This window comes from Schistocerca piceifrons, chromosome 1, assembly GCF_021461385.2.
Source record: "Schistocerca piceifrons isolate TAMUIC-IGC-003096 chromosome 1, iqSchPice1.1, whole genome shotgun sequence".
Taxonomy (NCBI): domain Eukaryota; kingdom Metazoa; phylum Arthropoda; class Insecta; order Orthoptera; family Acrididae; genus Schistocerca; species Schistocerca piceifrons.
In genome coordinates this window covers 434,519,505-434,546,238 of record NC_060138.1, presented here as the reverse complement: position 1 = coordinate 434,546,238, position 26,734 = coordinate 434,519,505, and the positions used below count along the sequence as shown (strand labels likewise).

At 43.7% G+C, this 26,734-nt stretch overlaps 1 protein-coding gene across 1 annotated transcript in view; it reads right to left on the bottom strand.

Annotated features, from left to right (window-relative positions):
- Positions 1-15,679, bottom strand: part of LOC124733414 — a 90,775-nt gene extending 75,096 nt beyond the window's left edge. Inside the window, exon 1 of the mRNA XM_047248525.1 lies at positions 15,430-15,679. Coding sequence (XP_047104481.1) covers positions 15,430-15,679 — 250 coding nt within the window. The remainder of the gene's footprint in view (positions 1-15,429) is intronic.
- Positions 15,680-26,734: the final 11,055 nt, after the last annotated feature.

Genomic DNA, 26,734 nt, shown 5'->3' with positions numbered 1-26,734 from the left:
TTCTACAAGCGCCTTTGTATATCAACGATGCTCAGATTTTTCCGCCCAGATCTCTGTTTGGAACACATCCTCATTACAGACGTCATTTTGAAGAATTCGTACAGCGCCGCCACCTGTCTGAACTTCACGAAAATATTCCACGATGCCCGACGACAAATTCTGATTTTTTTCAGCCGAAACAGGCTGAGAAAAAATATAAGTTCCAATGCTTATTGAACGTCCCTCGCATATTCCTACTACTCATGAATATCGTATATGGCATTTTTCCATGTGACATATATGTTTGTTTTTGGCTGCAAAGGGGAAGGCAAAAAGCAGCGATCTACGTGCAGTAGAGAAATGATTAAATTTAATATTTTATGTTCACAGTACATTCTTCTATGAGGTGTTTCATCTTTGTTGTATGAATTGCGACGCCATTGTATAAAAGTGGAGGATCTGGTGCATCTTACAGTCCCAGCGACCAAAAAACTTCGGCTCCACAGCACCCGATTTTCCGTAACCGCGCATGTGAAATGCTGTTTCATATTCAGGATGTGGCAAATAAAAGTTCCACGGACGAGTGGGTACGACTGAACTATTGTGGCAGCTTTATCGGAGGAGAGAAAGACCGACAAGTACTTCCAAAACGATGGAGCAACTGCCCATACAGCCGGCCGAATCTTAGAGTACGTTTACACAGTCTACACGCCTGATAAAGTTGTTAGCAGAGGTCACTTATGTCGCTGCCCTAGCTGGCCACCCAGGTCACCTGACCTCTCATCGTACGATTGCTTTGTGTGTGGAGGTCTAAAGTCTTCAAGAATTGCAGATTATGTATTTCCAGCAGTCCAGCTTCGATCCCCCTTCAGTAGCGTGCTGGCCAGGGATAAAAGTGCCCCGAGATGAATGGTGTCCACTTTCAACATCTGTTATAGTCAGGTTATTAATGTATTTCCTTGGCTCTGTTGTGTTTCTTTTTACCCTGGAACTCTGTTGGGCCACTTTTATTTACCCCATCCTGTAGAAACGTAAGTGTGATATGTGTCAGACTGTCAGAATAACCAGTATAGCGGAACTAATCCATCAGTCTGGCCACATCAGACAAAAACTTCACATGGAAGTATTCTGTGAAATGTGCACCTGCAAACGGAATTATCATTTCATACCTTAACCACTTGTGATCCACAAGCAACCAAAGACTGTTCATTAAGTTTGATCTGGTTTTTTATTTATTTATTTTTTGTTATCAGTATTCTGACTAGGTTGATGCGCACGACCACGAATTCCGTTATTGTGCCAACCTCTTCATCTCAGAGTAGCACTTGCAACCTACGTCCCCAATTATTCGCTGGAAGTATTCCAATCTCTGTCTTCCTTTACAGTATTTTGCCTTCTACAGCTCCCTGTAGTACCATGGAAGTCATTCCCTGATGTCTTAACAGATGTCCTATCATCCTATCCCTTCTTATTGACAAAGTTTTCCATATATTGATTCCCTCACAAGCTCTCCGAAGAAGCTCCTCAATTCATACTTTACAGGCCCACCTAATTTTCAACATTCTTCCACAGCACATCTCAAACTCTTCAATTCTCTTCTGTTCTAGTTTTCCCACAGTCCATGTTTCACTACCATATAATGCTGTGCTACAAATGCAATTTTTTAGAACTTTTTTCTCAAATTAAGGCCTATGTTTAATATTAGTAAACTTATTTGGGCCAGAAGTGTCTTCCTTTGCCAGTGCTAGTCTGCTTTCTATGCCCTCCTTGCTCTGTCTATCATGGTTTATATTGCTACATAGGTAGCAGAATTCCGTAACTTCATCTCCTTCGTGATATCAAACCCCGCTATTAAGTTTCTAGCTTTTCCCATTTGTGCTACTTCTCATTCTGTGGACTTTCTTCGATTTCCCCTCAACCCATATTCTGTATTCTTTAGACTCTTCACTCCATTCAACACTGATGATAACAGTCCCATCAATGAATCTTATCATTCATACCCTTTCTCCCTGAATTTCAATTTTAATTTTACTCTTAAAACTTTCTTTCATTTCCATCATTGCTTTCTCGATATATAGATTGAACAGTAGGGACGGAACACTACATTCCTGTCTTAGACCCTTTATAATCCGAAAACTTCGTTCCAGGACTTCCACGCTTATTTCTCCCTCTTGGCTCGTGCCCAAACTGAATATTATCCATGTTTCGTTATAGCTTACAAATCCAATTCCTGTGTATGTTTTGATTTGCCTTTAGTCTTGCTTCCATTATCAACAACACCGTCAGAACTGCCTCTCTGCTGCCTCAAACTTCCCTATAGCCAAAGTGATCGTCATCTAACACGTCTTAAATTTCTTTTCCTTTATTCTGCATATGATTCTTGTCATAAAGTTGGATGCCTAACGTATTAAGGAGAATATGGTATAATATTCGCATTTGTTAAGTATTGCAATCGTTGGTAATTGTGTGGATGATGTATCTCCGACAGTCAGACGGTATATCGTCAGATTCATGCATTCTACCCATCAAATTCAGTGGTCGATTTGTTGACAATTCCCCCAATGAATTCTGATAGAATGTTATCAATTCCGTCTGAAGTATTTGATCTTAAGTCTTCCATAGCTCTTTTAAATTCTAATATCGGATCCCCTATCTCTTCTATATCGACTCAAGTGTGTCCTTCTCTCTCGTCATCGGATAAGTTTATCCTCATAGAGACATTTGAAGTACTATTTCCATCTATTTGCTCTCTCCTCTGCATTTTACAGTGAAATATCCATTGAACTCTTGACCACTTTTGCTTTTAATTTCATCTAAGGTTATTTTTACTTTAATATATGCTGTCTAAGTTCATATGGCAATCAGTTCTTTTTGCATTTCATTTTTGATGTTTCCATGTCGCCCTAGGTTACATGCTCTTCCGTTTTGTTTCATTACTAAGTGATTTATATTTCTGTATCCGTAAATTCCCTGAACATGTTTGTACTTCCTTCTTTCATCAATCAACTAAAGTATTTCACTTATCACCCACGGTTTCTTCGCAGTTATCTTCTTTGTACCTATTCGTGTCCTGAGGCAGGATAGAGTGAAAACAGGGGGTTTAGGGTCAGTCTACAATTTCCGAGCGAGTAGTAGAAAATGCAGAAAGACAAAGTCCCTGGGAAGGCAGGTTGATGACTTGGATCGGCGGCAAATATTCTCACAGGGCATCTACGAAGACGTGAGTTCTGGAACGCTACTGGATGCTTATAGCAGCAGAGTCATGGAGTCCATGGATCTGATTAGCGGTATTTATTTGCGATCAGACTAACTACTACAATTAAGGCTAATTCTGAACATTAGAAAAAGCAAAAGGAATTAGCTGCACAACATAAGCCAGTGTCTGAAGCCACGGGGTGGGGGGTGCTGATAGCAGTAATGGACACCAGCAGCACGTTAGGTGCTAACATGAGAGCGGCACTCCAAGTGAGAGACGTGTCGGAGCACACTGAGACCCGCCACAAGCGATACGGAGTCGGTGCCCTAGCGGTCTGACTGGGGACTTCCTCGGAATTGAAAAACATGGGTTTTTAATGAATCGTGGCACCCCACCATTTCTGCTTTCCTTTAGTCGACCCACCGATTCACTGGAAATTACCAAGTTTTAGCAAATATGGCGAGTATTTCTGTACCTAAGGGTGCCTCTGGTCAACCACACTTAGATTCCTCGCCTACTCCTGCTCAGTATCAACAGCGTTCCACTGAAAGCTAAACGTCATTGGTAGTCCTATTATGGCCAGCAACAATATAGTTTCACGTCACTGGGCCGCGTCCTCCGCCCTTCTATGGGCGGAAACTGCTGTAGTAGCATCTAATCTTTGTAAACCCACCGACGTTGCAGTTCTCAGGGGCTTGCTGCCTCAGCTAAGACGTGCCTTTTCGTGCCCAGCTTGTACAGTGACGCCTTACGAGAGCGTCTGGGCCGTGCACGGAATTACCAGCTAATTCTCTGAAGTGAAACTTCTCCCCTGGTACAGCTGTACGGAGCATCCGCTGTTTGCACGTCTCTAGTGTTACTGTTTATCTCTGGTAACGCTACCACTTTTGCCTGCTCTCTGCATTGTGTCTCTTAGTTGCTACCTTGGAGCACCTTTGATGGCTCCAAATAGGCTAACGCGTAGCAATGTACAAGTCATTATGTCGTCAATATACGACACCATGTTTTTCTTTCCAACTGCGGTGATTCTCCGTTTCAGAAATTTTCCAGTCCCTGACAACTGAACTGCCTACTGAGTAGTTCCTTATCGCTGTACTGTAGCCTCAGAGAACTTCAAGTGTATCTCGTCATTCCTTAGTACTTCCGTATCCCACTTCTTGGCGTACTGATTCTCCCTGACTAATATCTTAAACTTCAGCCTACTCTTCATCACTATTAAATTGTGATCTGAATCTATATCTGCTCCTGAGTACGCCTTACAATCCAGTATCTAATTTCGGAATCTCTGCTTGACCATGATGTCATGAAACAGAAATATTCCTGTACCTCCCGGCCTTTTCCACATAATACCCCTCCTCTTGTGATTCTCCGATAGCGTATTCTCTATTACCTGCTGACATTTATTGCAGACCTCAATTAGTCCTTCTCGTCTCCCATTCCTAGCAAGAATCCCATTTCTTCCTATTACTCTTTCTTTTACTCCTTCTCCTGTAACCGCATTCCAGCCGGCCATGACTATTAAATTTTCATTTCCCTTTACGTATTGAATTATCCCTTCAAAATCCTCTCATACTTCTCTAGCTCTTCATCTTCAGCTCGCCACATCGGCATGCCTGGCCTATCGTTATTAGTGTTGTTTTGCTGTCTATTCTGATGAGAACAACCACTGAACTCTTCACTCTCTGCCCCTCCTTACCATTCATAATCAGCACAGTTATACCATTTTCCGCTGTTGTTGACATTACGGTTTAGTCATCAAAATCGTTCAAATGGCTCTGAGCACTATGGGACTTAACATCTATGGTCATCAGTCCCCTAGAACTTAGAACTACTTAAACCTAACTAACCTAAGGACATCACACAACACCCAGTCATCACGAGACAGAGAAAGTTTATTCATCCAACTGTAAATACTTGTCTACTCTCCTTTCACTTCATTTCACTTTTCATATTTCCTGTCTTCCCTACCATGCTCAAATTTCTGCCATTCCACGTCCCGACATGTAGAACCTTGTACTTTCCTTGGTAACTTGTTGCACTAAATATGATACGGTATGAATCGCAAGCTACAATCTGAAACGTTCTCAAAATAAAACAAATACTTTTATGCAACGTTCAGAAAAGACTTGAAGTGGTATTTATTGAGTAGACACGAGACGCTCATTCTGTACCCCAAGTATTCGTCTAGTCGTAGCAGCAATGTTTGCTTACCAACATTCTGTAAACGTATTCGCTTCATGTTACATTAACTGTTATTCATAGCGCATTTTCTGCTATCAAACGCAAGAAAATGAGAACGCAGATGTGTTATCTGTGAACGTCATTTTAACTTACTTTATTTATCTACAGCTAAATTTTAGAGAGGACTTTTCTAATGGGTGTACTCTATCAAATTACCGTGATGTCTGTAGCATAATCTAGTAATTACTATATATAAATTACTATATATAAATATCAAGTACAGAGGTAACGAGATTAAAATCGTTTGAGGTCGATTACAAGTGGTAACGGAATAATATTGTTAGACTCAGCAACTGAAGACGGCAGACGTTGTAAATAATCATCCATTTTTTGATAAAGATCCAAATTTAAGATAACAACACAATGATGTGTTACCTCGCGGTACATGTCGGACATATTTGAATTACTTCCCAAAAGAATTCCAACGGCGACGCTTTCATACAGGACACACGTCACCGGCGAATATATATTCAGATACAGGCAGCTGCTGCTGGATATGTACGACCCGGGGAAGGAGAGCTCCAGTACGGTATACGGTTACAAATGAAACATTCCACCGGCATTTGAATTACATTTTATTCTCTTGCATAATTTTTCCTCCGCGTTCACATTTATAGTGGCCTGGTTCGACGGCCGCTGGTGCAGCCATCTGTGACACCTCCCTCCCTCCCCTACCCTCCCCACACTCCCAATAATTGCGATCGCCGCGCGGTTGCGTCTGCAGATCGACCAGCACGAGCCCTTGTATTTGCATTGAATCGAGAGCGAACTCGAGGGCAGCGGTCGATACATCGATGCACCTGCCAGGTCCGGGCTCGCTCGCCTTGGCACGTGTTCCTCCCGTCGCAGGATTACTTCCGACGTTGTGATAAGACAAGACCGCCTTCTTGTTTCCACTGCTATCTCCCTCGTCTTGTATCGCAGTCGTAAATATGTGTCCCGGCAGGGAATTCTGCCGGTATCTCTCTCTCTGTCTCTGTCCTGTCTCTCTCTCTCTCTCTCTCTCTCTCTCTCTCTCTCTCTCCCTTCTCTGCGTATTAAAGACATAAATATTTCCCCTGATAAACCGGAGATTCCCTACCTGAGGCAGCAAGAATAATGTGCGCATCTACGGGGTACGGCAACAGCTGGAATAAATGGAAATTCTTGAGATATCACGACGTCTGCTTGCTACACAGACTCAGCAACAGGCATGCGCTGTCAGAGTATTAATTCCCGTGGAATGACGAGTGCTCATTGCGCGTCTGGTGCTCTAGTGTGAGGAATAACTCACGTATTTAAACAAATTAAATTATCGAAATGTCCTTACTAAAACCATAAATTAGTGAAATCCACATTTTTCTTGTTCTGCTGATTTTCTAAATGTCCTTACTAAAACCACAACTTAGTGAACTCTACACTTTTCTTGTTCTGCTGATTTTCTTACTAATATATTGGAAGACACTGAAGTCAATGAAGGGAGCAGTAAATCAGTTGGGGAAGAATCAAATAAGTTTTCAAGAAGATCATACGAAACATGGGGCAAACATATCTGATAATAACTAGTCCCCAGTTTCCCTCGATTCTGGTTCACCTATTGGGCGATGATCAAATCAATAAATTCATTTAATAAGATCCACTTGGATGAGCCTTACGTGGCTGTCTAAGCACATGTCTTGAGATAAAATTACTTTTCTATCGCAAAGCTCCGTTGTCCTTTGTCAGTGTTTGCTTTTATCCTTATTTGGTGGAAAGATGTTCTAAGTGTGATAATTATGCTACCAGTCTCATTCTGGGAAAAACTTACCTTTGCATGTACTCTGTACATGTGCTCTACAGTTAATGGTATCGTGCGTTGAGGAGGGTGTGTAGTGTAAGAGCACCACTTCTCACCTTGACTGCAGCATTACACAAACCCAGATCACGCTTTACCATGGCCTCTGAAAGTGACAGGAAAATTTTTCTGAAATAATTCTTTCCTTTAAATTTTTATAGGCTTTTACCGAATTGATATGTTAGCATCATACGGTAGGGTCGCTCAGGAGTTTGATACGCACTAATCTTCTTTATCTTAAGGAGATGCTTACTAAATTGGTGCAAATCTGATGTGAAGGTATACATTACCCTTGAACACAGATTGTAGGAGGTCTATCTACTAACCAAGCGTTCTAAGATTCTCGGTTGTTTTTGCACTTGTGTATCAGCTACATGTCTGCAAATACAGATCCAGAAAATATGCAGCGAGTAAAATAATCTAAAGACCTAGCCACTTTTCGACTAACTTATTCTCATGTTCTAAAAGTCTTAACAACTCTCGTAAGCGCGAGACCAAACTGTAAAAGAGCCAGCTATATCTCACCACAAGAGATGTGGTACAAATTTCGTCGAGGTGAACATCTTCTCTTCTGTATCTGCCATAAATATATATTCTACAAAACGGGACACGGCCTATCCCCAGAAACAATGTCACTAGGTTTGAAATACTTATTGTTTCATTTACTTCTGTTAGACATTGCATAAGTATACTATCTAAGAGACTTCTATCTTGCCACAACTGCCGTGGTGGCACCAGATATGAACTGCAATTCCCATCTCGCTGGAGCGGTTTTTCCTAAAGACGAGTCTCAAATATTTACATTCATACTGCAGATAGTATTCGTCAGATATTATCATATCTCGGTCTGCCATTGTGCTCTAGATTTGTTTTCTACAGGACAGTTAATAAATTATTTATACTAGTAGTTGTGCGATGGTTTCCTAGACACTGAATGACGAAATCGGACAGATTTACCCTGTACAGTTCCCTCTAGCTATTCTCTGATGTTTGAACACATGTCCCGTCATCCTGAATTCCGTCTTTCCAGTTGTTTGTGTATGTTCCTTTCTTCGCGGTTTCTGCGGAGCGGACAACCTCGGCACTCAATATCTTATAAGTCCACCTGATTTTCAACATTCTTGTGGTATGTAATGGGCGAAAAATACCGGTGTCGTGTTCAGATCCTGCACCTCAAAGTATTCCCTGAAGAAATTCGCTATTGCCGGTGACTGTTGAGATATCATCGCTTTTCCGTCCATCCCATAATACACTTCGGTGCACGTAAAAGAAGTTGTCGGTAATGTATGATAGAACAATTTGACGGAAAAGTTTGTCCACTGTGAACAGTTTGTACACTGTGAAAAAATTCGCTCAATTGTTTTGTTAAATGATTTGCCTGACCGCATGAAATAAAATTGAATAGGCAATCATTTGACGTACCTCATTTGATGTACTAAACTTTGATCATCACTTAAAGTTGTGTAACAAAATTTTTCTAATCTGTTTTTCTTCTTAATGATGATCACTTATATTTGACCAACTTCTTCAGTCTCCTTTTTAAATTTTCTAGTTTTGTTCAGAAAACGTGATTTTACTGTCACCTCATTTGCTTTCCAACCGTCTCCTTTTTGCTAAATGTCCTAAATTTAATAACTGATTTGGAGGAAACATTTTAACGGTTAAATATCACACCACTGAAACATTTACGCTCAGAATAACTAGGCTGTGAAAAGATGAACTCTTTGAAACCTCATTTCTCTTCCTAACGTTTGCTTTCTAGAAATGTCCTAAATGTAGCACTTAATCCGAAGTAACTATTTTTAAAAATCAAATATCTCACCATTCGTTACTTTTTTGACGAGAATTAGCTGCATCTTGAAATGCTAAGCTTTTTGCCATGTTTGTCTCATAGCGTCTTCTGTTCTTGAAATTTAGTGCTTGATCGAGGAGAGACTTTTCGACAGTTAAGTATCACACCTACATAATTTTACATGTGAAGAGTAGCTAAGCCTCGAAGAGAATTTTTTGACACTCTATCTACTTAGCAACTTGCAGCGGTTCGTGAACTACTTTAGTTGCCCCTAATTAAATTTTTCTCAATTGCTCTGATTATTTTCAGGCAATTAAATACATTTTTACAACGCTACTCACCATTTTGATAGTCTATTTCTACATTTCCCACTCTTCGTCTCGCTATGAGAATTGTGGCAAAATTATTTCCTAAAATCGCCAACTAATTTTTATTGATTGCCCGGATTACTTTCAAGTAAAAAAATCGTGTTTTGCAAAACTAAGTTTCACGCTGGTCAGTTTAACACACCATTTGTCTAATTTACAATGTTCTTTTGTCTATGAAAATTCAGACTAAAATCCGTTGTGTAATTTGTAAGAAGATTTGTTCACGCTACGCTCAAGTAATTGACGAAAGAGATCCGGCATGTCTTCCACAATAACCTTGTAGAAATATAACCTTAACGTTGTTTTCGTCTGTCATCATCTTCTTGAGTAGTTCGATAAACGCCTGCAAATTAACGAAGCGTGCTGTCAACGTCCTTTCATCTCAGTCAGAAACTCTGCCAGATGCAATTAGATTCCCTTTTAGCACCTACAGTGAACAGAAGATCTGCCTTCAGGAATCCAAAAGGTTTCAGTGGCTGGGGAGCACGTGTTATTAATGTCTTCACCCCTTCATCAGGTATACTAGTAGCATGTAAAGGCTTCCCTGGTTTTCTAAAGACTGTTGGATTGCCACTGAGCTTCCTGTATGTATTACGCTCCAATCAATATAACATTTTCTGACGATAGTTGTCAGTCTTAATAATCAACGTAGCATTTTCTTTATCGGTCGGAAAGACAATCAGACTCTCGTTACCACCTAATAACCGTCACGCCCGTCGGTCTTCCTGTCTGACATTGTATTTCGGTAGCATATCTTTCACTGGGATTCGTGTAGTACTCAGCTTGACGTTCTCCGCTGCATCGTGCATGAGATGAGGAATGAGTGCACTGTGCTGTTCTGTCAACAATAAAATCAGTATTCATCGCGAGAGTGTACATAATGAAGGACCTTTGTTCAGTGCGGAACCACTGACTTTGCATAGATTTTGGCTGGAAAGATTAAGCTACCAAATTTCCTTTACTGCTTAACCGTCATAGTTTACATACTCGTAGGAACGCGTTACCCTTACGCATTGCCAGTTAGTTGACAAGCTCTAAGATAGAAATTACATACGTACAGCTACATTAATGATGTCGACTGACCAACTGTTCGTGTATGACACTGCGATCTGTCCAGCTGACGCAGTATTTTCAGAATGACAGACATCATATAAACAATACACTAATTGATCCGTTATAATCTTTCAGAACTGTGATTTCTAAATCCTGGACTTGACATTGCTTATCATTCATTTCAAGATGAACACTTCCACTAGGTAAACTGTCCCGATTTCAGTGTTTATACGTCGTAGTTGTTTCAGTTTCTATAAACGTATCAAATTTTTATCATCATGCTTATAAAAAAATCCTGATCACTCTACCTGCTCAATATATTAGCAGTTAAGGGAATCTCTGACAACGACATGACCGATTTCCTTGTCCACGACCCCTCATTCCGAACTTCAGCTTCGTTTGCAATGACCTCGTTGATAACAGGTTGATATTCCCTTGTATTACTTTACGTCGTGCCTCCGACATGATTTTTCCTAATACATGGGGAGAGCAAGATAAAAGTGGCCCGCAAAATATTTACAATGAGACTGAAGCGAGATCTAGCTTTGCTCACGAACATCAAAATTTTTATTCGCTATGCAATCCCTTTCTTACCTTTTTGACGCCATGTTTTGCTTTGCCTACAAATATTATCTACTAATTGTGTTCAACATAGAGAGTGGAAATGAGCGTTTGACGTCATTGGCCGGGAGGCCCCTTGCGCGGCAGGTCCGGCCGCCTTGGTGCAGCTCTTATTACATTAAACACCACCTTGGGGACCTGCGCTCCGAATGAGGATGAAGACAACACAACACCCAGTCCCTGAGCGGAGAAAATCTCCGACCTAGCCGGGAAACGAACCCGGGCCCGTAGGACGGCAATCCGTCACGCTGACCACTCAGCTACCGGGGTGGACTGCATAGAGAATGAACACTTGCTATTTTCTCTAGAGCACCATTTTCTGTTGCATTCACTAAATACATCAGTTCCTCTCACTTGTTCAAACGTAATGACAGCGAAGCCTTGGAACAGAGCACTCTGGAGACGCGCATATGTAGGCACATGACAGTAGGACACTGATGCATCAATTTACTATTTTCTGCGACTGGTTGTCCTCCTTTACTTAACAAGGGCCGTTTTCGAGTCAAATTTGTAAATATTTTCCGAGCCAGTATCATTTTTCCAATGCTGTGCGATGGAACTTGACGACAGAATTGACCCACTACGCTACGACTGGAACACCGCTGTGGAAAACTTGAGGCCGGAAGTACTTTTTACATGATGTACCACTGCCAAATAACTTAGCGCAATAAAACGTGGAACATACACAGAAACAGCTACTACAGTACAGTATGATACAGAACGTAAATGATAGAAACACCTAATGAGACGAATGGAAATGACAGTATTATTCAAAGACAACAATGTCACTCAAGTTACCGCGATTGATAATGGTCTCCTGCCCATAACGAACAGCGGGATATGGATTTTAAGACACTGCTGTTCATTCAAAATCGCAACAAAGTAATCATCTAACTCAGGTGAAATTTTCTGCGCGCGTTTGTGGAGACGAGGGATGCACACGGTTAGAATTTCAGCGCAGACGTAGAGCACGGGCACCAATAGTCCCAAGTCCGAGCGCTATGTAAAGGGGAACAGATGGCCGTTGGGGCAAACTTAGGTTCTTTTGCGTAATAAACTTCAGTATGCCTCGTAGAAGCCAGCGAGCGTCTTTCGAGAATGCCTCGGGGTTCGACCGAGCAAGAAATACTTTGGTTGCTAGATTGCCTTTGTTGTTGGTTTTATTTAAGCTTTATGATTTTTCTAACACTTTGTATTTCACTTTATTGGTTGAATTTGGTTCTTATTATTTTATACTTTATGTATTTATAATTTTGGCCTTCTTAGTTAAGATGCCAATATTTTTAGTTCATTTATGACTATAGTGGTTTCCCATTATGTCTCAGAGAAATTGGTGGTCGTGTCGGACGGAACCAAGCAACAGTGATGCGTGTCTGTAATCGCTGGATGCAGGAGAGAACAACGGACCGCTACACGTGTGGACAGGCATACCGTGTGCGTGTCAGTGACGGATCGCTCAGCAACATTACGAACCAAATCAAAACAAATTCAGTCTTTTCCACAAGAAGCACTGTCCGCGCGTGACACTCGAAGTCGTTTGCAGCAGAGTGGACTTTCGACAAGGTGTCCATTTGTGCTAAGAACGGCGGACGGGGACAACCGAATAGAGCGACATTGCTTTTAACTATGAATCTCGATTCTGCCTGCACCACCACGACGTTCGAATTAGAGTCTGGAGATACCGTGGTGAGAAACTCTTGAATTCTTGCCTTATGCATCGCCATACTGGTACTGCATCCGTTACTATGGTTTGTGTGGTATTGGATTCCACTCTCGCCTATCCCTGGTAAGCACTGCCGGAAACCTAACCAGTCAGCGTTACATCCCGAAGTGTTGGAGCCTGTCGTTCTCCCATAACTTCGGAACTTGCCGACGGACACAATGCAACACGATAATGCTCTACCACATAGGGAGCGCAGTGTTCAAAACTTCTTCGTTGCCCGTCGAACTGCATATGTGCCTTGGCGTCCCTATTCTCGTTATCTCCCACCTGTCGGAAACGTCTGCTCGATGATACGGAATGACTGGCCCGGTATTCACCACCCACTGCTACACCAGATCACCTTTGGCAGTACATGGAAGCAGCATGGCTGTTATACCCTAACAACAAATCCAGAGCCTCTTTCATTCACTGTCGGGGCGTGTAGCAGTGGTTAGTGCTTACAGCCAGCAATGGCGACACCACTAATTAGTAATTTCATCATCTTCCGCATTTCACATGAAGCTGTACTTACAATCATGTGATCTTTGCATGACGTGTTACCTCCCAAATCAAATTGGCTGTGATATCTCCAGTTGTTTTTGGTGTTGCATTTTCTAAGGTCGGCAGTGTAACACGTGTGACCAAATAAGCAGCGTGCTCCCATACTGACCATTGGGTTGGTGAAGAGTACTTGTAGCAGGGCGTTCCATGGCTCCACAAGCGCGATTGGAAATGGATGCCGGCCGCTGTGGCCGAGCGGTTCTAGGCGCTTCAGTCCGGAACCGCGCTGCTGCTGCAGTCGCAGGTTCGAATCCTGCCTCGGGCATGGATGTGTGTGATGTCCTTAGGTTAGTTATGTTAAAGTAGTTCTAAGTTCTAGACCTCAGATGTTAAGTCCCATAGTGCTTAAAGCCATTTGAACAATTTTTTTGAGAACGGCTGCGTGCTCGTCGGTGCATGTGAGAGTGCTCAAATACGTCTCCGCAACGTGGCTGCCAAAGATACATGTTCCCTCCCCCACGTTGTTGAATGTGCCGTCCCCCTCCATGCTGTTACATCCCTCCTGCGTTTTCATGTTATGCGTCAGTGGGAAGAGGAGTGGCGGGCAGTCGGTGAAAATAAGCTGCGTCTGGTCAAGGCCACCACGCGGCCATGGCGTACGTCCTACCAGTCATGCAGGCGGGATGAGGTTCTCCTCACTCGCCTCCGCATCACGCACAGTCCCTTAACGCATGGTTTTTTACTCCGACGGGAGGACCCCTCAATCTGCAGTGCTTGTGGCGTCCAGATTACCGTCCGCCACATTTTACTTGACTGTCCTTTATTCTCTGACCAGAGGGCGGTGGTTTTCTTGCCACCGGATTTGCCCTCTATTTTGCAAGACGACGCAACGACTATGGTTAAGGTCTTAGGTTTTGTGTCCTGTCCAGTTTGTTGCCTCGGATTTTAGGGAGAGGATTTTAATGTGCTGCTGGGTGACTGGCTCACCCAGGTTTTAAGTAAGAGCTCCGCCAGTCACGATTACCTACTTGTTTCACTTAGATTTCTGTTCTATTTGCCTTGTGTTTCCTTTCCCTTTTTAGTGCGTTCCTTCGCCTCTTGCTTTGCCTCTGTATGTGAGGATTTGTAACTACGTCAGGTCTGTGTCTTTTAGCCGTTCTCCTTGTTCGCTGTCCGTCTGTGTCCCTTCACCGCATGTGTTCCTGTTTCTATGCGTTTGGGCGCTGATGACCACGCTGTTTAGCGCCCGGAAACCTCAAAACACACACATACACACACATACACACACACACACACACAGACACACACACACGCACGCAACGCTTCCCAAACGTACCTGATGGGATTTAAAGTATGGGAACAGGCATGCTAGTGTGTTGGCCGAATATCTTCTTGTTGCAAGACCTCCTGTACCTGTGCAGTTCCATGCGGTTGCGCATTGCGACGCATTAAAATTAAGTTCGGGCCGAATTCAAGCCTAGAAAGACGCACATAGGGGAGGAGTACAGTGTCATAATAGCGTGGTTGGGTGAGAATACGGTGCTCAATGGTTTGGAAGCCAGTATTTCTATGTAACGTTACGCTTCTCTCCCTATAACACGTGGGCCATCAAAACGGTCATATTTGACAATTTTTCTGGATGCATTAATTGTTCCTATATCTCTCTTATATCCATCATGAATCGCTGTTCCATAATTGTAATTCTTGTCTTTGAATTAAAGTGTCTTTCGTGTTTGTCTCAGTACATATTTCTCTGTTGTTTTCAGTTCTTTGCTGTAATCCTTCTTGCGTCTCATTTTGTACCTTGGCAGTGACATATCACGCGAACGCTACTTTGTGCTTAAGTTTCACGTGCCAGTGTGCATTCACTGTGTCCCATTGGCGACAGTACAAAGATCTGTTTCATCTTAATGTTTTGGATTGTGTGATGAATATCATTAAGATTGTCCAAGCATCTGAATGTACACACATTTTTCACCCATGAAATATTATTTCATTCTTGTACGTTACCTAAGACGTGACTGCCTTGCAAGCCGGTCACTAATTGCAGAGACAGAAACAAGTCAGGATTCCCCCTTACGGCAACCGTAGTCGGAAGATGTTACTAAAACCGGCCTCAACTAGAGTAGGAGGCAGGACAGAGAGCAGGCAGGCGGAACTCACGGGAGCAGTAGCGCGGCTCGTCCGACTTGTCGCCGCAGTCGTCTGCGCCGTCGCAGAACCTGTCGAGCGCGACGCAGGGGCCGCCACCGCCGCCGCCGCCGCACGGGAACTCGGACAGCCGGCAGCGCGGTGGGGTCGGCGGCGATGGAGGCGGCGGGGGCGACACGGCCGCCAGGCCCGCAGACACCAACGCCAGCGTCATCAGCCAGCGGCCTCCTGCTGCCACGCCGCAGTCCCCGCCGGCTCTCATGTCTGTGGCCGCCACCTCAGCGCTGCGGCAAACCACAACCGTCACAAGACACTGGTCCAATACTGCAAGAAGTTGAAGTCGCGCGTGTAACAGTTAGTCGAACTGCAAGTCAGGTGCGATTGTAAACAGATTTTCAACATGCAGTACCTTGTAAAACCTAGATCAGAGTCGGATTTCATTTATACGAGAGGTGTTCCATATTCATTTACAGATAATTTTTTTCCCCGTCATTCACGGTACGCCCGTCGAATCGTTGTTTCAGTGGTACGTGTGTAGTACTTAAGTCCGACAGTAGGTGGCAGTAGAATAACAAGGAGTGTAAACCCTAAAATCTAAACTAAACACCGTCCGGAGAAGCCATGAAGCTCCAGCGTTACCGACCGGCCGCTGTGTCATCTTCGGCTCAGAGGCGTGACTGGATGCGTATATGGAGAGCTATGTGGTCAGCACGCCGCTCTCCCGCCCATATGTCGATACCGATACCGGAGCCGATGCTTCTCATTCAAGTAGCTCCTAACTTTAAAAGAGGTGCCTGGCCCATTACAAGGGATTGGGAATGGCAGGGCCTGCCCTTTCACCACATAACGTGGATTTTGCTCACAATTGCCCTATTAGTGTAACTTTCCCATGTCTAGAACGGAGGACTGGGATCGAATTTAATGCAGAAGTGTCGGCACATCAGAAAGGATTAGGGCCTAGCTCAAGGATCGTCTATCTCACTGTATAAAAAATACCCACCACGATCAAAGAAAAACTACTCATTCGGTTTACAATCAATTTTATCATCTTAAGAGGAGCATTTTCAGTAGGGAGGCCTTGCAATGCTAGCATTTCCTTGATATTTCTATAAATGGGGTTAACACTTTTCATTGAAAGTCGAATTAAAAGCTCCACAATTTATTATAAATTGAAATTACACTTGTACAAACGATGTATAATTATTGAGTATACATGTCTTGTTACCGATGGACGTTAACACAAGAGTGGGGGGCGTAGAGGGATATGACCCCAATTCAACAATCACCCACAATACTAGCGTTCGAAATGGACAAGGAAAGGTGGGAGCTGACCATTCAGAAAAGAATTTGCTCTAATAATCAGTGAAAGGTAAGAGACGGGATCCAATAGCTAATACGTAAATATATTCAAAAGGCAAACTATGAACTACTAGTGGATGCACGTTCTTAAAGCGGCCTCCCGTCCTTAAACTAATAACATTCATAAAACTCATTCTGCAACACACTTATTTACGAATATCAATAACAAGAAACGCGGGCCTCGCTACTTCTGGTTCAATTCAATCGTGTGCAGAACTACTCGCCACGTGTTCACACGTGGGCGACAACGAAGGGAAAATCTAATACACAAAGGCCGTTATGAAATGTTCGCTAATATCATGGAGTATTGGAGAAGGAAAGACATTCGCTGCAGGCAAAGTAGTTACGAAAGTGGTTGAATTATACCGAACGTGATAACTGAGACTCCCACGTATGTTTTGCATACTGCAACCGACCAGGCTCTGACGCCAAGTCCAAAAACAAAATAGCAAAATGACAGCGAAATAAAAGCAATGAGATGCAAATCCTCCCGAAATTAAAGATCACCTAACATTTCAATATGTATTCGCGACTCAATCCGCTTCTGAATCTAGCAAGAGCACGCATGCTTACCAGCTTGCAACCGTTTTCTTCTGCATCTCGCCACCGGCTCTTCACGACTGCTAACCGCCTACTGGCCGTTGCTCCAGCGGTGCCGAGACTTGTGGGGGTGGGAATTGGCGCATTTTTCGTCGGCCAATCCGGATGTACGGATCTGTCGCCGAACTAGCTGCCGTTCAAGCAGACATTCCTGACTTGGCGGAATGACTTGTGAGTTGATACGATTTAGTCGGGGAGTTGTCAGGGAGGCCTCTTTACAGAGCCAAAAGTGCTGGAGAAGCTGAGTTTTAGGTTGGTACTCCTACTTAGAAGAATAAGAAGAAGGACTACTTTGACTTCTCCAAGTCGTTCAAACTACCGGCTGATGCTTCCAAGCTAAAAGGTCAACGCGGGAAAAGGAAAGCCAACATGGCTAGCTGATTGCAGCATATGGAAATAAAATAAAAGTACCTTGCTCCATTCCTCTCTCCAGTTTCATTATGCAGTCATACTGAAATAATCAGCAGAATAGCAGGCATGCTATTGCCGTATTAGTAATGGTAATAAAATGACTAAACTATCGTAAATAAGTGAAAGAAATGCAAGGTCCATGCACGTCTTTCAACTTTACCTCACAATCGCTGAATGCACCGCACTTACCAACAGCGCTCGGCATATCCACCCAAGTGCTAGCCCAGTTCAGCCGTCAGATAACCTCAGTTATCTGACGGGAACCGGTGTTACCACTGCAGCATGCCGTTGGGAGTGTGATTCCTGTACAGCCCAATTTCCCAGCTGAAATCATTATGTCAGTCTGATCGTCAAGAATAGCGTTGAAAGGGGTGATTTCTGTGGAAGGAGGCTGTAAACACTGGGGGTATTCCAAAACGATCGGCGCCTGTGTGACGAGAGTGTGCACCGTCACTAAAAGTGCTCTTGCAACACGACAGAGCTCTTCCCCATACGAGTCAGAAAACAACGGTTTCCGTAGGATTCCTATTAGCCAGGCCCATCGTATTCTCCAGACGTGGCCCCCTCTGGAGATCACCTGTTCTGAATTATGAAGGAACGACTAAGTGGATATTATCTCAGACTTACAGGAACTGCAAGCGGATGTCTTGCGCTGAATGCGACGGAATACGGAAAACAGCTTCGACGAAGATCTACAGAAGTTAAAGAGGCCAAGACAGGAGTCACTTGTAACAGGCTTCAAATGCTCGTCGGGATCTTCTAATGTAGGTTTATTGTCGTTACTTTGTAACTTTAAATCTTTCAAGTTAATAGCTTCGTCAGACTTCCGCATCTGAACTAGCGCTCTTCCTCTAAAATAAGTCACAGTGGCTAGCACACTGGACTCGTAATCGGGAGGACGACGGTTCAATCCCGCGTCCTGCCATCCCGATTTAGGTTTTCGGTGATTTCCCTAAATCACTCCAGGCAAATGCCGGGATCGTTCCTTTGAAAGGGTACGGCCGATTTCCTTCCCCGTCCATCCCTAATAGAGATGACCTCGCTGTCTGGTCTCCTCCCCAAATATAACCCAACCCAACTGTAAGTCAACGCGATCTATTACAGTAAGCTTCGTTGATGCCTTGAAAGTTCTTGAGATGCTTGTCTTAGTACACAACAGAGAATAAAAAGTAACGGAATAATCTTCCAGAGAATAGTTTCTCCAGTTGTTCGGTGAAGAGCAACAATCGACATGTCGACTCCTCAGTTGAATATAGCAATTAGGCTGTAATGATGTACCGATTTAATAGCCTGCATCTGAAAAATACATCGCAACTATTAATGACCAACTAAATCGTCTCACTTGGACGTACCGGTGAGTCCAGTGTTTGCAATTAGTCAACTGATCAAATAATGCTCGAACATTGCTTGCTTCCTCATCGCATTGTGTATTCTACTAGAACACTCCATTGTCTTGCAGCTCGAATCATGAACCTGAGACACATTCGTTTCTGCTTCTACGAAGTTTTACCGTTATGAAGCACATGTAGTTCAGTCAAAGCCAAGCTAAGAGCTTACACGAGTGTAACATTACTATCAACCTGCGACATGGCTTCTTATCAGTTCAGAAGTTTATCGTGATTAAGATTACCTCTTAGCACAAACTGAACTTCCACAACATGTAAAAGAACGTCTGACATTTGATGAAATCAGACGGACGAATAGCAATTCGATTTATACAACAAAACTTCCAGGTTCCAAGTGAGCGCTACTTCTTGCTTAGTGACCCCAGCAGAGATGGACAATCACCTGTGGAAGTGGACGAAACGCGCTATATCTTTTAATTAACTACTTACGTTGTTTGTTCAGTGCAGTTTGTCGACTGATTTTGACAGATATGGCTAATTGCCACCGTATACGAACATGAAGCCACGAAGAAGTCATCAGTTATCGTTTAGCATCTTGTTCGAGCCATACTCCACTGAAATAAATATGTTGATTGTCTTTGATTGATGCAAAGAAAGAACCAACGTAGGACTGTGCATTTATGTGGAACTGAAGATAATAAACATCTACCGACTCATAAGTTTTGTATATTGAAGGTCTAGTCTTGTCTCCCTGGGCTGATACTGTTCTTCAAATTGCTACCATGTTCAAAGAGCGGTCATGACCTCATCGTTCACCACCCTAAACAACTGATCATCACCATCATCATCATTACCACATTTAGGGACTGTTGGCTCAAAGTGTATAAGCTTACTTGTGCGTCATATCGTTGTGCTATATGTGTCTTACCTATTTAATTCAGATTTACATAGTCTCCTGGTTGTTATGTAGTTAGAGCACTTGGTGCAAAAACTCCATACAAGCAGAACTACATATTAGCACTACCATATGTTTACTTTCAATTTACTCATTGCAACTCTGAGACATTAAACAATATTTTAATGTTTCAGCATAATCACAACGAACATTTTTTTCAGCTAAAGTACGTATATCGTAAGTAACGCACAGAATATAGTGTTATACTAGAGACATGACTGAACCTTCAACGGGTTGCCCTAAGTAACTACGCCCGTGTCACTTGTCTGGCGTAGCAGCAATAAAAGATACACACGAACCTTCCTCGTGAATGAGATTGTTACTCAAAACCGCATCAAAATACCCAAGGTAGTTCCTGACGACAGACATAAAATCGTTGAACGGGATTTTAATTCATCATGGTTCAGCATATTTGCACGAAATATTTATAAATTATACACACAAACTTTCCTCGTTAATGAGTCTATTTGCGAAAACGGTATCACAATCCCTACAGTAGTCCCTGAGCTTGCCCTTCACATATAGGCACAAGAAAGCCGTACACACTTACAGTGACCTGAATACCATCAAAACGTGTAACAGCCGCAGGATACAGAAAAGACTACTCGTTGATACTTATGATGCGCTACTGACGAAGCTCGAAGCCTTTCCGAGACTGCCATGAAACCTAGGACGTACGAAGAACAGTCACGAAATTGTAGCATATAAATGGGGTTTAGTTTCCCCAATTTTTGCTGAGTCTTTACCGATTTAATTTAGTTTTGTTTCACTTCCTATGCATATTAGGTTACATTAATCATTTTTTTCAGATATAAGAAACTTTATTATTGAATTTCTGCAACGCTTGATTGTACTTACTGCCACCATGCGTTTTGAATGACCAGTGAAAGGGACTTAGGAGAGCAGACCTCCATGGAAATGTAATAGACGTGTCAATAAAACGTATACCCGTGTAGGAATTTGCAGGTTGTCTCCATCAAGCACGTCCCGACTGGCATTGGCAAAGGCTCTCCGCATGGCCGCCAGCAGAGTCCGAGTGTAGTAGGGAAATAAAATACTCAACCTAAAAATATAACTGGACTTCTCCTCCAGGTTGGGGATTGAGCACTGGGTAGACAACAACTCACCCAACGAAAAAAAAATTGTTACGAAACGTCAAGACCTTACTCTATATGAAAATGGAAACAAGGAACATCGGAAACGGCTTACAGACGGCAACTTAAAGATTTGAAACATGGACCGTTAGAACTTCGGCAACAACTTGGGCTCTCAATGTATTTCCGGAAGAACTCAAGAAATATTAAATTGATGTAGTAGCACTACGAGCAACAAGAAACCGTGGAACAGGAGAACTCTAAATAGATAAACAAATTTCATACTATAGGAGACCGGGCAATAGAAATTTCCAAAACAAAATAGGTTTCATGGTCAGTAAAAGAATAACAGGAAAATTAATTTGTTTTCAACCGATTGGTGACAGGATAACTGCTCTTAGACCAAGAGGTAGCTTCACTAATATAACAATGGTTACGTCTATGCCTCAATTGTGGTAGCGGAGTATGAAAAGAGGATTCTGTTAAAAACTTGGAGATAATTAGTAAGACACCCGGTCACGATATGAAAGTATGGAGCTTTCTAAGTAATATATTGAGGTTCATTTAAATCAAGAAGATGGAAGTACATAAATGGAGGAACAACGAATATATCATAACATAGACCTGTCAGTTGCACCGCCGACAGTGAAAGAGGCTTTGGCGCAGACAAAATACTAAGAAACAACCAAACCCCAGGGACTTACGGAATAGCAGCTAAACTACTTAAAAAGGGAAGAGACGCAGCTATGAAATAAATACGCAAGATCTTGAGTAACATCTATAACGGAGAAAGAGTGAAAAGAAGCGAATATGGTACAGTCCACCAAAAGAGCAACAAACCAGAACGCAGAAATTATGGGGGTATTTCATTAAGTAGCACAGCCTAAACGACATGAGGTTCTCCAGAGACTTAGAAAGATGCTGAAAAGAAGGTAATAGATAAGACACAGCGAGATTTATGAAGAATCGACCGACCACCGATCAGATATTTGTACTAAAAGGAGCCGTATCAAAATACAGGAAATACAACAGCGTAATCCTAATATTGTTCGTTGATTATATGAAAACCCACTGTGTTATAGAAAAGGAAAATTATAGGAGACGGTGAAAAAGGTGCTGTTACAAAAGTTACACTGTAAAGCCCTATAACGATAGTGAAAATGGAAGACATATATTCTATGGCTTTTAACGTAGAAACAAGAGTCAGGCAATGGCATGGCATAAAAGCATTCTTGTTCAGCGTAATAATATGGGAAGCACTTGATGCAGCAAGCAATGCAGAAGAGGGAATTAGGCCAGAAATAAAAATTAATATACTTGCCTTTCACAGATGATGCACCATTAATCGCTGAAAATGTAGATAACCTGAAAATACTGGCAAGAAAACTATTTAAAAGGCAATAGATATTGGACTAAAGGTCAATGGCAACAAAACATAATTGAGGAGGGTAGGAAGAAATTAAAAGACAAATAGGCTGGTTAAACTGAAGACTGATGAACACATGTCTGAGGAAACAGATGAATTTGGATATCTAACAGTTGTAGTAAACAACAGAAATGACGAGAAACCAAATACACACATCAAAAAAGGTTTTGCATCACCTCGGTTCCCACAACTGCACGGTCATCGGCTAGTTTAATGCCAAAAAGACTTCTTGTGCAAAGAGGCTGAAAGTAACGAGGTGGGTTGGGTTAGAATAACGCGTCAAGCTTGTTGGGTTGGTAAGACCCATACGGGTGCGCCACTAACCCAAAACAAATGTACATTAAGCGTGTTTTATTCAGGAAACAGTTCGAAATAGAGAATACGTTCACATGAAATTCTTTCTTCGAATGAACGATTCTGTCTTACCCTTCAATACCGATAATTCCTCGTGGGACACCTCATCTATCCCCTAGATTTCTGCAAGAACATTTTGCTCGTTATACGCGTACCCTCTTTTGACCTCCCTGTTCTTTCTTCTTCGTCATTCTCCACTCTCACAACCTGATCCAAACATCTTCCACAGAATTTTACTTACAAAACCTTTATCTTTTTCTCGGTATTCTTATCTGTTCTCCATATTTCTGCCCCACACAGTAACACTGATTTCAGTTTAGTACATCCATATTTTGGTTCCTCTTGAAAGAAGTTGTTATGATGGCAATTTGTTGAGTGAACATGATGCTCTGGATGCCAATTTGATACTCGCTTCTACACACGTCAAAAAAGTTTTGCATCACCTCGGTTCCGAGAGTTCCAGAACCAGTGCATAAAACTGGAATAGAGAGCAATATAGACATCATTTCAGCCCGTTTTATTCTTCTTGAAAACCACACACGGTATGTTGTACCACCATACAGCGACACCTTCAGAGGTGGCTGTCCTGATTGCTGTACACACCGGCACCTCTAACAACCAGTAGCACGTATTCTTCCAGTGATGCATGCCTGTATTCGTCGTGGCATACTATATTCAAGTTCATCAAGGTACTGCTGGTGCAGATTGTCCCACTCCTCAAAGGCGATTCGGCGTAGATCCCTAGCAGTAGCTGGTGGGTCAGATCGTCCATAAACAGCCCTTTTCACTCCATCCCACGCATGTTCGATGGGGTTCATGTCTGGAGAACATGCCCTCTAGTCGAGCGACATCGTTATCCTGAAGGAAGTCATTCACAAGATGAGCACGATGGGGGTACAATATGCTGCCAATATGGTTGCACTCTCGGTCGGAGGATGGGATCCACGTATCGCCTTCCTTGACCACCAGCGGCGTACGTCGGCCACACATAATGCCAACCCAAAACAGCACGGTACCTCCACTTTGCTGTACTCGCTGGACAGTGTGTGTAAGGCGTTCAGCCTGACAGAGTTGCCTCCAAACACGTCTCCGACGATTGTCTGGTTAAAGGCATATACGACACCAATCGGTGAAGAGAACTTGATGTGAACCCTGAGCGGTCCATTCGGCATGTTGTTGGACCCATCTGTACCCCGCAGCATGGTATCGTGGTTGCAAAGATGGATCTCGCCATGGACGTCGGGAGTGAATTTGCGCATCATGCCGCCTATTTCGCATAGTTTGAGTCGTAACACCACGTCCTGTGCCTGCGTGAAACGAATTGTTCAACATGGTGGCGTTGCTGTCAGGTTTGGTCCGAGACATATACCGTAGGGAGCGGTCATCCACTTCAGAAGTAGCCCTTCGGCGGCCACAGCGAGTTCCTGCTGTCTCTCTGTACCTCCTCTATGTCCGAACAACATCGCTATGGTTCACTCCGAGACGCCTGGCCACCCGTCTGGGCATGTTTGAACTACAGACATCAAGGGCCATGTACCTCCTTCCTGGTGCAATCACTGGAACTGATGAGCTTTCGGATCCACATCGTCTAATACACTCCTGGAAATTGAAATAAGAACACCGTGAATTCATTGTCCCAGGAAGGGGAAACCTTATTGACACATTCCTGGAGTCAGATACATCACATGATCACACTGACAGACCCACAGGCACATAGACACAGGCAACAGAGCATGCACAATGTCGGCACTAGTACAGTGTATATCCACCTTTCGCAGCAATGCAGGCTGTTATTCTCCCATGGAGACGATCGTAGAGATGCTGGATGTAGTCCTGTGGAACGGCTTGCCATGCCATTTCCACCTGGCGCCTCAGTTGGACCAGCGTTCGTGCTGGACGTGCAGACCGCGTGAGACGACGCTTCATCCAGTCCCAAACATGCTCAATGGGGGACAGATCCGGAGATCTTGCTGGCCAGGGTAGTTGACTTACACCTTCTAGAGCACGTTGGGTGGCACGGGATACATGCGGACGTGCATTGTCTTGTTGGAACAGCAAGTTCCCTTGCCAGTCTAGGAATGGTAGAACGATGGGTTCGATGACGGTTTGGATGTACCGTGCACTATTCAGTGTCCCCTCGACGATCACCAGTGGTGTACGGCCAGTGTAGGAGATCGCTCCCCACACCATGATGCCGGGTGTTGGCCCTGTGTGCCTCGGTCGTATGCAGTCCTGATTGTGGCGCTCACCTGCACGGCGCCAAACACGCATACGACCATCATTGGCACCAAGGCAGAAGCGACTCTCATCGCTGAAGACGACACGTCTCCATTCGTCCCTCCATTCACACCTGTCGCGACACCACTGGAGGCGGGCTGCACGATGTTGGGGCGTGAGCGGAAGACGGCCTAACGGTGTGCGGGACCGTAGCCCAGCTTCATGGAGACGGTTGCGAATGGTCCTCGCCGATACCTCAGGAACAACAGTGTCCCTAATTTGCTGGGAAGTGGCGGTGCGGTCCCCTACGGCACTGCGTAGGATCCTACGGTCTTGGCGTGCATCCGTGCGTCGCTGCGGTCCGGTCCCAGGTCGACGGGCACGTGCACCTTCCGCCGACCACTGGCGACAACATCGATGTACTGTGGAGACCTCACGCCCCACGTGTTGAGCAATTCGGCGGTACGTCCACCCGGCCTCCCGCATGCCCACTATACGCCCTCGCTCAAAGTCCGTCAACTGCACATACGGTTCACGTCCACGCTGTCGCGGCATGCTACCAGTGTTAAAGACTGCGATGGAGCTCCGCATGCCACGGCAAACTGGCTGACACTGACGGCGGCGGTGCACAATTGCTGCGCAGCTAGCGCCATTCGACGGCCAACACCGCGGTTCCTGGTGTGTCCGCTGTGCCGTGCGTGTGATCATTGCTTGTACAGCCCTCTCGCAGTGTCCGGAGCAAGTATGGTGGGTCTGACACACCGGTGTCAATGTGTTCTTTTTTCCATTTCCAGGAGTGTAGATGCTGCTCATGCGTGGTTGTTTACATCTTTGGGCGGGTTTAGTAACATCTCAGAACAGTCAAAGGGACTGTATCTTTGATACAATATGCACAGTCAACGTCTATCTTCAGGAGTTCTGGGAACCGGGGTGATGCAAAACCTTTTTTGATGTACGTATTTTGTTTCTCGTCATGAAGAAGTGCCAGGGATTGAGACTGTATCAGAGAGAAGCAATGGTGAACTGTGTGTGTACAGGCGTTGTCTAAAGTGAGACAAATCTACACTAATGAAGAACATGAAGATGCGGTGTACGTTCGGTTTTTCTTCCATGGTAGTGGCACTGATGCTGTCGAAGAACGCAGTCGGTGCTTTCGGCACGGCGAATTCCTGATCGTTGAGTGTTTGCCAGAGTTTTCAGCACGCTGCGTGAAACAGGTATTTTTCAACTAATACTTTGTAGAAAGCGTGCTATGATGTTTACTAGGTGTTGTATATGGGTGACTGCGCGAAACTGACAATGTACTGAAAACTACAGAAAACAAATAGGAATGTACATTAATATGTACTGTCTCGGAAACCGTTCGGAATATGGTGTAAGTCCATATGGAGTTTTTTTCCTTCAGATTATGGTTCGTGCCGTATCCCTGAATAATGACCATTCCTGCTGGGATACGACGCATAAAAGAGGAGGGATCTACATCGGGAGAAGTGTTAGAAAAGGAAACCGAGGGATGAATGGAGACTGAAAATAAGATGGGGGAACCAGGTGGCCA